An 11,552-nucleotide genomic window follows, 5' to 3' on the forward strand; every position below is an offset into this window, starting at 1 on the left:
GTGTTTTGAGAAGGATTTGGAAATGCTGTACAGGAGAGAGAGGAGAATGTAAAATGCACCCTGCAGGAGGTCACACGAGCCAGTTATTGTCTTCTTTGTGTGTGTTTGTGCGTGCGTGTGTGTGTGTGTGTTTGTGTGTAATGTGAGCTGAGCAGCTGATGTTATGGCAACGCAATAGTGTTGTTGCTTCCACGCTGAAAACATCTAAAAAAGCAAAGTTTCTTTAACTAAAACGCACACACACACACACACATGCAGGCATGCACACAAAGTGTGTCTGTTTGTGTAACAAAGTCCATGTTTGTCAATTGTTCAACAGTTTTATGGTCAAAATCCAGACAAACAAACTGGGCCCAGGTCTCAAAACACACAATAACAAAGTGAAACTACCTTTCCTCTAATGGACCTTTGAGGAGAAACTACCTTCCCAGACAGCTCAATTTTTGTTTCATCTGACCACATAACTTTCCACCAGAAGGTCTTATCTTTGTCCATGTGATGTCAGATGAAACAAAAATGTAGCTGTTTAGCCACAATACCCAGCAATATGTTTGGAGGAGAAAAGGTGAGGCCTTTAATCCCAGGAACACCATTCCCACCGTCAAGCATGGTGGTGGTAGTATTATGCTCTGGGCCTGTTTTGCTGCCAATGGAACTGGTGCTTTAAATGGGACAATGAACAATGGAACTGGTGCTTTACAGAGAGTAAATGGGACAATGAAAAAAGAGGATTACCTCCAAATTCTTCAGGACAACCTAAAATCATCAGCCCGGAGGTTGGGTCTTGGGAGCAGTTGGGTGTTCCAACAGGACAATGACCCCAAACACACGTCAAAAGTGGTAAAGGAATGGCTAAATCAGGCTAGAAGTTAGGTTTTAGAACGGCCTTCCCAAAGTCCTGACGTGTGGACAATGCTGAAGAAACAAGTCCATGTCAGAAAACCAACAAATTTAGCTGAACTGCACCAATTTTGTCAAGAGTGTTCAAAAATTCAAGCAGAAGCTTGTGGATGGCTACCAAAAGCACCTTATTGCAGTGAAACTTGCCAAGGGACATATAAATAAATATTAACATTGCTGTATGTATACTTTTGACCCAACATATTTGATCACATTTTCAGTAGACCCATAATAAATTCATAAAAGAACCAAACTTTATGAATGTTTTTTGTGACCAACAAGTATGTGCTCCAATCACTCTATCACAAAAAAATAAGAGTTGTAGAAATGATTGGAAACTCAAGACAGCCATGACATTATGTTCTTTACAAGTGTATGTACACTTTTGACCGCGACTGTGTGTGTATATATATATATATATATATATATATATATATATATATATATATATATATATATATATATATATATATATATATATATATATATATATATATATATATATATATATATATATATCAGTGTTGTCCCGATACCAATATTTTGTTACCGATATCGGTACCAAAATATTTCGGTACCTTTTCTAAATAAAGGGGACCACAAACATTTTTAATTTTTGGCTTTATTTTAACAAAAAATCTTAGGGTACATTAAACATATGTTTCTTATTGCAAGTTTGTCCTTAAATAAAATAGTGAACATACTAGACAACTTGTCTTTTAGTAGTAAGTAAACAAACAAAGGCTCCTAATTAGTCTGCTGACGTATGCAGTAACATATTGTGTCACTTATCATTCTACTATTTTGTCAATATTATAAAGGAAAAACTGTAAAAAATGAATTATTAATCTACTTGTTCATTTCCTGCTTACTTCCTGTTTCAACATGTTCTATCTACACTTCTGTTAAAATGTAATAATCACTTATTCTTCTCTTGTTATATACTTTACATTAGTTTTGGATGATACCACAAATTTGGGTATCGATCCGATACCAAGTAGTCACAGGATCATACATTGGTCATATTCAAAGTCCTCATGTGTCCAGGGACATATTTACTGAGTTTATAAACATAATATAAAAATAAAAAAAACAAAAGAAGAGTTTGTGATGCTAAAAAATATCGATGTAATCATAGTAGTATCGACTAGATACGCTCCAGTACTTGATATCATTACAGTTGGTGCTGCAGCTAATTCTGGGAATGTGTTGTGTAGTGTTAATGTTGACTTAATTCCCAAGTAACTGGTGTACCCAAAGTTAAAATGGTCACCCCAGTAGATGGCAGTATTGTCCTGTTTAACTTCTGCTCCGTTCATGACTCGGCCACCGTGTTCAATGGAGAAGTCTGTTTTACAAAATGTACAGGCAACATAATTACATACACCTTCCCCTTCGAACTGTCCTGAATGAACTGAAATTCTTGTTTCCATTCGTTTTGGAACTTGCAAGCGTATTTCTTCATCTTGCTCGTCGACGGCGTCGCCATGTCTGTAACTTCCTCGTTCTTCTGCTTCTTCTCCTTGTTGTGTGCGCAGTTGTGCACTCTACTCTCTAAAAGCCGTAGATGTTATGACGTCATTGGGCAGGCAAGCTGTTTATATTGTGGGAAAGTGGACGTGAGAACAGGCTGTCCCCACTCAGTCTCAGGTCCGCATTGAGCTGGAGGGGGCGTGGCCTCCAGCTCCGGCTGAATACCGGGAGTTTGTCGGGAGAAAATTTCTGCCGGGAGGTTATCGGGAGAGGCGCTGAATACCGGGAGTCTCCCGCTAAAAACGGGAGGGTTGGCAAGTATGCGCATTATTGATGCAAAATGATATTTATTTGCGACGAATCATGATTACTTCGGAGTTGTCTATGAAGAAAATGCCTTGAATGGCAAAACAATATTGTTCTTGGTTTGGTCAAAGACAAGAAGGACAGCAGTGCAAGGAGTCGTGGATGAAGTCATCACAGTCCATACAGAAGATGTTGTGACACGTGGGACACGTCAACATCTGCAAGCACACCAGGACAACAATTACAAAGAGTACTCCACCAGACTTGCAAGTCCACGTCCTCCTTTGTCACACTTCCAGGTCGCAGAGAAATATCCATCCATTTTCTACCGCTTGTCCCTTTTGAAGTTGTGGGGGCGGGGGCTGGAGCCTATCCCAGCTGCACTCGGGTGGAAGGCGTGGTAGACCCTGGACACGTGTCCATCTCATGACAGGGCCAACACAGATAGACAACATGCACTCGGGACCATTTTGTGTTAACAATCACACACACACACACACACACACACACACACACACACACACACACACACACACACACACACACACACACACACACACACACACACACACACACACACACACACACACACACACACACACACACACACACACACACACACACACACACACACACACACACACACGTATTTATTACCTTCTTGAGAAAAATGCCTACCTCTTTAGGACCACCCTTTCTAAATACATAAAGATTTGTATTTACAACATTAATAATATATACATACTATGCAAATATAAGAAAGATAAGCTTTTAGTAAAATTTTTTTTTTTGTAATTGGTTTTTAATCTTTATTATTTACTTCAAGTTATTACAGTATGTCTCTATATACATATATTTGTTTTAATAAATTTTGGCCAGAGGGGGCGCATTTCAAATGTTTACACACACTTGTTATTTCATATGTTGACCAGAAGGGGGAGTACTATTAAAACAAAAACACAGTCAATTTGAAAAATCTCTCCTTTTTGGGACCACCCTCATTTTGATAGATTTCACCACCAGGGGGTGCAAATGAGATCTCTATTTTTTGTTTTTTGCAATGTGCTTAAGGCCGATGACAAAGGAGTCACAGACCACAGATGGCCCCTGTGCCGCACTTTGGGCAACCCAGCTGTAGAAGCTAACTGTTAATGGCCACTATAGTCTTAGTACCGTAGTGAATTTTTTCATCCTATGGTCACATATGGGACCTGGCGGGCTATCTTACGTCAGCACAGGAAGTCGTAAAATCAGCTGTTCACCTGCCGGATTTTTTCTGGAATGAATAGGGAAGTCCTTCTTTAGCTGCCGTCTTGTTTTATCATATATTGCTGCCTTTGCAATGTTTACTTTTGTATGCACATTAAATCAACTAAAAATCCTGACTTTGGAACAATGTTCACAGATATGTGTACACTGTATGTGGCTCTCTGTTAGATGCAATCCGTATTGGGACCATGATTTCGGTCCTAACTTGTTCACCGGTCCTCATATAGAAGGTACTTGTCCTTGTTGATGTCTCAAGAAGGGTAGAAATACAAGAACACACATATACTGTATATATATATATATATATATACACACACACATATATACACTCACATATATATATATATATACATATATATATATATATATATATATATATATATATATATATATATATATATATATATATATATATATATGTGAGTGTGTATATATATATATATATATATATTTACACACACACACACACACACACACACACACACACACACACACACACACACACACACACACACACACACACACACACACACGCACGCACGCGCACACACACACACACACACACACACACACACACACACACACACGTATACATATACACACACATGTGTAAATACATGTGTGTGTGTATATATATATATATATGTACAGTTATGTGTGTGTATATAATGACAGTATCCTTGACAAAAACAAAGTGAGATTGAATATAGCAACATCATTGCAGCACATTTACATTTATTAGTAAGGAGTAAAACAACTATTGTGGATGTAAAATAATGTTTGACTGTACTTTATCATGTCATGTACATCTATTACATGAATATATATATATATCAGTCTAGTATTCAATAATAGTTATTTTACTATATATAGTAGTAATTATTACAATGATTGTCATAAGTAGACACTTACACTTTTATCTTTCAATGGTCCCTGACAAGAATGGCAGAACCTGAAAGGACAACAAGATGTTAAACACGTTGCTAAGATACTACACACAAAATACACAACACATGTATTAAAAACTTACTTTGTATGTGGGAAACATGGAAATATTATGTGTGAGATTCTTGAACAAGTCACACAATGTGAGAAGAAGAAATGTAATATTGTATTTTTATTCCAATGAACGTCAAAACAAACAAACTGTATGCCAAAACAAACACTGTACGCCAAAACAAACTCCACCAAAACAAACAAACAAACAAACTGTACACCAAAACAAACCAACTTTACGCCAAAACAAACAAACTGTATGCCAAAACAAGCAAACTGTACGCCAAAACAAACTGTACGCCAAAACAAACAAACTTCATGCCAAAACAAACAAACTTCATGCCAAAACAGGCAAACTGTACACCAAAACAAACAAAGTGTACACCAAAACAACCTGTACGGCAAAACAAACAAACTGTGCGTGAAAACAAACTGTGCGGCAAAACAAACAAACTGTGCCCAAACAAACAGTACGCCAAAACAAAGATTGTCGCCAAAACAAAGTGTGCGCGAAAACAAACACTGTACGCCAAACCAACCTGTACGCCAAAACAAACAACCTGTTCACCAAAACAACCTGTACGCCAAAACAAACAAACTGCGCGCGAAAACAAACTGTGCGGTAAAACAAACAAACTGTGTGCCAAAACAAACAGTACGCCAAAACAAAGATTGTCGCCAAAACAAAGTGTGTGTGAAAACAAACACTGTACGCCAAACCAACCTGAAAGCAAAAACAAACAACCTGTACGCCAAAACAAACAAACTGCGCGCGAAAACAAACTGTGCGGTAAAACAAACAAACTGTAAAGCAAAACAAACACTGTACGGCAGAACAAACATCCTGTTCGCCAAAACAACATGTACGCCAAATCAAACAAACTGTGCATTAAAACAAACACTGTACGCCAAAACAAACAAACTGTACGCCAAAACAAACAACCTGTATGCCAAAACAATCTGTACACCGAGACAAACAAACTGTAAACCAAAACACACAAACTATGCGCCAAAATAAACAAACTGTACGCCAAAACAAAGACTGTACGCCAAAGCAAACAGTTTCTTCCCTCAGGCTCTCAACCCGATGAATGCTGTAAATCAAGTCACCTGTCAATGTACTAACTCATGCTCATGTCATCATCACTATTGGTAAGAACCTTGCATGTGGTTATATGGTTCATATTTGAATTCATTGTTGATATTTATTGTTTACAGTGTTAAACATACATGGCCAATAAAACTGATTCTAATTGACCTCGTTGTTAAGTTTCCTTCCCCCTACCTGGTCAGTCAGGTGTGTGCTGACAACGTTGAATTTTTCAGCTACGGTGTTTCCTATGACGATAGACGAACTGACCGCTGATCACTCGCCTTTCCCGCAATCCACATTGACATACTCCAAACGCAAAGCCCCTCAGCCATTGACGTCACCTACATTGTACATTGATAGGATTGGAGTTCCTCATGGTGTGCCTGACGAGTTTAAATTGGTTAACCAGGTAGCGACGGGGTTTGAATCCATCTTTCTATGGGTCACACCTAAGCTAATGGATTGACTGCAGTGCACAAGCAACTCTCTGCTTCCTCTTGCCTGACATTACAAATCAGACAAGCATTGGACATGCTCCTGGCTGAGAAGAGTGGAGAGCGTGCGATGTTCGGAGAGGTGTGTTGTACATTCATTCCCAACAACACTGCTCCCGATGGGAGTCTTACAATGGCTCTCGACGGCCTGCGGGTGTCGTCAGTAGAAATAAAATCCCACTCTGGTGTTGACAACTCCCTGTTTGATGGATTTTTGGATATGTTCGGCAAATATAAGGGCCTACATAACATTTCTGTCATAAAACTGTCGGCATTTCCGCTGAGTTGCGTCATATGCTCTCTGCTCCCTACAAACTCATATGCTCTCGCCCCCCTTCAAACTGAGCTTACTCCCCCCCTCCCACCTCATAACACTACCAGAGTCGCAATGAGTTTATAGTAGGTGTGTGAATGATCAACAGTCCATATTATTGGCAGAAATAGAGGGCTCCAAAATGTAATTTTGCTTAGGGCCCCATGAAGGCTTGGGTCGGCTCAGTCTATATAAAATAATGTCCAGCTAAACGTCACCTCTTGAAGCTTTAAAGTCATGCCAGGAAATCAGCAATGATAGAAATACAACAAACCTGTTTTCTGCTGCGGCACTTTCCAAGAAGACATGCAGCGGGAAGAGGTGGTGGAACGCTCGAGCGAGGTGAGGGGCCGACACCAGCGTCAAACCTTACACACAAAATAACTACATTATTCAAGGTGACACACATTTTTACACACAAAATAACTTCAGTTAAGGTGACACATTCTTACTAATAAAATGACACTACTTTGTTGAAGGTGACATACTTACACACAAAATACTACTTTATTCAAGGTGACAGACATCCTTACACACACGATGACACTACTTTATTCAAGATGACACACTTACTTACACACAAAATTACTTTATTCAGGATGACACACATTCACAGCAGAACAAACAATGACGTAATGCCATGATTATTAGTAGTCTTAGCAATCATTGATGGCATTAATAACACCCATACATGAATGCACGCATGCACACAAACTGGCACAAACTCACACTCCGGTGAAACGTACCACAGACTTTACACTCCACAGGTAGTTCCATGTAATTGCCGTGACACTGAGGACAGAAGTATCCTCCAAGAGACAGAGCTGGATCACTGCTGCCATCTAACACACTGGACACAAACAAACAGCTGTCAACATAAAAAACATTTGACAAAAATCAAGCAAGTGTCAACATCTAACACAAACAAACAGGTGTCCACATCAAACACACTTGACACAAACAGACAACAAAACAAACAGGTGTCAACATCTAACAATTTTACAACTACAACTCGAGACGTGAAGAACGCCTACAACTCGAGATGTGGAGAACGCCTACAACTCGAGACGTGAAGAACGCCTACAACTCGAGACGTGAAGAACGCCTACAACTCGAGACGTGAAGAACGCCTACAACTCGAAACTTGAAGAACGCCTACAACTCGAAACTTGACGAACGCCTACAACTCGAAACTTGAAGAACGCCTACAACTCGAAACTTGAAGAACGCCTACAACTCGAGTCTTGAAGTGAAGAACACCTACAAGTCTTGAAGTGAAGAACACCTACAACTCTGGACGTGAAGAACACCTACAACTCTAGACGTGAAGAACACCTACAACTTTAGGCGCGAAGAACACTTACAAATCTTGAAGTGAAGAACACCTACAACTCTCGACGTGAAGAACACCTACAGCTGTAGACGTGAAGAACACCTACAACTCTAGACGTGAAGAACACCTACAACTTTAGGCGCGAAGAACACTTACAAATCTTGAAGTGAAGAACACCTACAACTCTGGACGTGAAGAACACCTACAACTCTCGACGTGAAGAACACCTACAGCTGTAGACGTGAAGAACACCTACAACTCTAGACGTGAAGAACACCTACAACTCGAGACGTGACGAACACCTACAACTCGAGATGTGACGTACACCTACAACTCTAGACGTGAAGAACACCTACAATTCTAGACGTGAAGAACACCTACAGCTCTAGGCGCGAAGAACACTTACAAGTCTTGAAGTGAAGAACACCTACAACTCTAGGCGTGAAGAACACCTACAACTTTTGAAGTGAATAACACCTACAACTTTTGAAGTGAAGAACACTTACAACTCTCGACGTGAAGAACACCTACAACTCTAGACGTGAAGAACACCTACAACTCTCGACGTGAAGAACACCTACAACTCTAGACGTGAAGAACACCTACAACTCTAGACGTGAAGAACACCTACAGCTCTAGGCGCGAAGAACACTTACAAGTCTTGAAGTGAAGAACACCTACAACTCTAGGCGTGAAGAACACCTACAACTTTTGAAGTGAAGAACACCTACAACTCTCGACGTGAAGAACAACTACAACTCTAGACGTGATGAACAACTACAACTCTAGACGTGATGAACACCTACAACTCTCGACGTGATGAACACCTACAACTCTCGACGTGATGAACACTTACAACTCTCGACGTGACAAACACCTACAACTCTCGACGTGAAGAACAACTACAACTCTCGACGTGACGAACACCTACAACTCTCGACGTGACGAACACCTACAACTCTCGACGTGACGAACACCTACAACTCTCGACGTGACGAACACCTACAACTCTCGACGTGACGAACACCTACAACTCTCGACGTGACGAACACCTACAACTCTCGACGTGACGAACACCTAAACTCTCGACGTGACGAACACCCACAACTCTTGAAGTGAAGAACGCCTACAACTCGAGACGTGAAGAACACCTACAACTTTTGAAGTGAAGACACCTACAACTCGAGACGTAACGAACACCTACAACTCTCGACGTGAAGAACAACTACAACTCTAGACGTGATGAACAACTACAACTCTCAACGTGATGAACACTTACAACTCTCGACGTGACAAACACCTACAACTCTCGACGCGAAGAACATCTACAACTCTCGACGTGATGAACACCTACAACTCTCGACGTGATGAACACCTACAACTCTCGACGTGATGAACACCTACAACTCTCGACGTGATGAACACCTACAACTCTCGACGTGACGAACACCTACAACTCTCGACGTGACGAACACCTACAACTCTCGACGTGACGAACACCTACAACTCTCGACGTGACGAACACCTACAACTCTCGACGTGACGAACACCTACAACTCTCGACGTGACGAACACCTACAACTCTCGACGTGACGAACACCTACAACTCTCAACGTGACAAACACCTAAACTCTCGACGTGACGAACACCCACAACTCTTGAAGTGAAGAACGCCTACAACTCAAAGTGAAGAACTTGAGACGTTAAGACGCATTTTGTATGAAAAGTGAAGCATTGTCAACAAAGGGAGCGGCATGGCTCGGTTGGTAGAGTGGCCGTGCCAGCAACTTAAGTATTTCTAGTTCGATCCCCAGCTTCCGCCATCCTAGTCATGTCCGTTGTGTCCTTGAGCAAGACACTTCATCTTTGCTCCTGATGTGTCGTGGTTAGGGCCTTGCATGGCAGTTCCCACCTACAGTGTGTGAATATGTGTGTGAATGTGGAAATAGTGTTAGAGCGCTTTGAGTACCTTGAAGGTAGAAAAGCGGTATGCAAGTACAACCCATTTACCATAACTAGAAAGGTCTAGTTGCTTCCAATACACCTTTGCAGATATGACATGATTAATGTATTTTTTAGGTTTACTTACGCCATGCTGAAGGAAGGTTTGGCATCCTGGTCAGTCAGAGAGCAGCTGGTGTGCTGAGGAAACCCTGATTGGTAGAAGAGTAAAACCTTGTCACTCCAACAAAGACCCAGTACATCAACATTCATATGCTCATGAAAAATGGAATTAAAAAGACTATTACATCAACAATCTTCCAAAAGATCATCATTGATTTCATAGAATAAAAACATTTTCTCTGCATAAAATACTGTAAAAAGCCAAGTCAGCGGAGTGACTTGATGTGAATACTGATCATTGGGGCCACTAAAATCGGGCTCTGTGAGCAGATAGAGGTTCTGGGTCTTTGTATTGACTCCATACTAACGTGGACCAGCCAAAAGTGCTGGTCAACGTCTCGGAGCACTACGTAAGCTGGCCAACGAGTTTGACGCTAAGGCAGAGCCAACATCTACAAGAGCCAGGTCAGGAGCATTATGGAGTACTCCTGCCTAGCCTGGATGAATGCCGCTCAGACCTTGGCGTGGATGAGGACTTTGCCCTACAGCAGTTCGCCAACAACAAGGTCTCCCCCCTGTGGTTGTTGGAGACATTACATCAAGCAGGATTCATGCCGTCAAGAAGGCCCAATGGAGTCGTAATGGAAACATTAAACGTGTAAAGGTTCTAATAATGACCCAATGGAGTCGTAATGGAAACATTAAACGTGTAAAGGTTCTAATACTGACCCAATGGAGTTGTAATGGAAACATTAAACATGTAAAGGTTCTAATACTGACCCATTGGAGTCGTAACGGAAACATTCAACATGTAAAGGTTCTAATACTGACCCAATGGAGTTGTAATGGAAACATTAAACGTGTGAAGGTTCTAATACTGACCCAATGGAGTTGTAATGGAAACATTAAACATGTAAAGGTTCTAATACTGACCCATTGGAGTTGTAATGGAAACATTAAACGTGTAAAGGTTCTAATACTGACCCATTGGAGTTGTAATGGAAACATTAAACGTGTAAAGGTTCTAATAATGACCCAATGGAGTTGTAATGGAAACATTAAACGTGTAAAGGTTCTAATACTGACCCAATGGAGTTGTAATGGAAACATTAAACGTGTAAAGGTTCTAATACTGACCCATTGGAGTCGTAATGGAAACATTAAACGTGTAAAGGTTCTAATACTGACCCAATGGAGTTGTAATGGAAACATTAAACGTGTAAAGGTTCTAATACTGACCCAATGGAGTTGTAATGGAAACATTCAACATGTAAAGGTTCTAATACTGACCCAATGGAGTTGTAATGGAAA

The 11,552-nt window shown here is 40.7% G+C and overlaps 1 protein-coding gene across 1 annotated transcript in view; it reads right to left on the reverse strand.

The window, feature by feature from the left end:
* Positions 1–2,700: 2,700 nt before the first annotated feature.
* Positions 2,701–11,552, reverse strand: part of gtf2h2 (general transcription factor IIH, polypeptide 2) — a 27,692-nt gene continuing 18,840 nt past the window's right edge. Inside the window, exons 11-15 of the mRNA XM_062025185.1 lie at positions 10,267–10,330; positions 7,591–7,694; positions 7,119–7,212; positions 4,861–4,900; positions 2,701–2,897 (exon numbers count right to left, since the gene is read on the reverse strand). Of these exons, the coding sequence (XP_061881169.1) occupies positions 2,805–2,897; positions 4,861–4,900; positions 7,119–7,212; positions 7,591–7,694; positions 10,267–10,330 (395 nt within the window). The 3' untranslated portion in view covers positions 2,701–2,804. The remainder of the gene's footprint in view (positions 2,898–4,860; positions 4,901–7,118; positions 7,213–7,590; positions 7,695–10,266; positions 10,331–11,552) is intronic.

Source organism: Entelurus aequoreus, linkage group LG17 (genome assembly GCF_033978785.1).
Source record: "Entelurus aequoreus isolate RoL-2023_Sb linkage group LG17, RoL_Eaeq_v1.1, whole genome shotgun sequence".
Classification (NCBI taxonomy): domain Eukaryota; kingdom Metazoa; phylum Chordata; class Actinopteri; order Syngnathiformes; family Syngnathidae; genus Entelurus; species Entelurus aequoreus.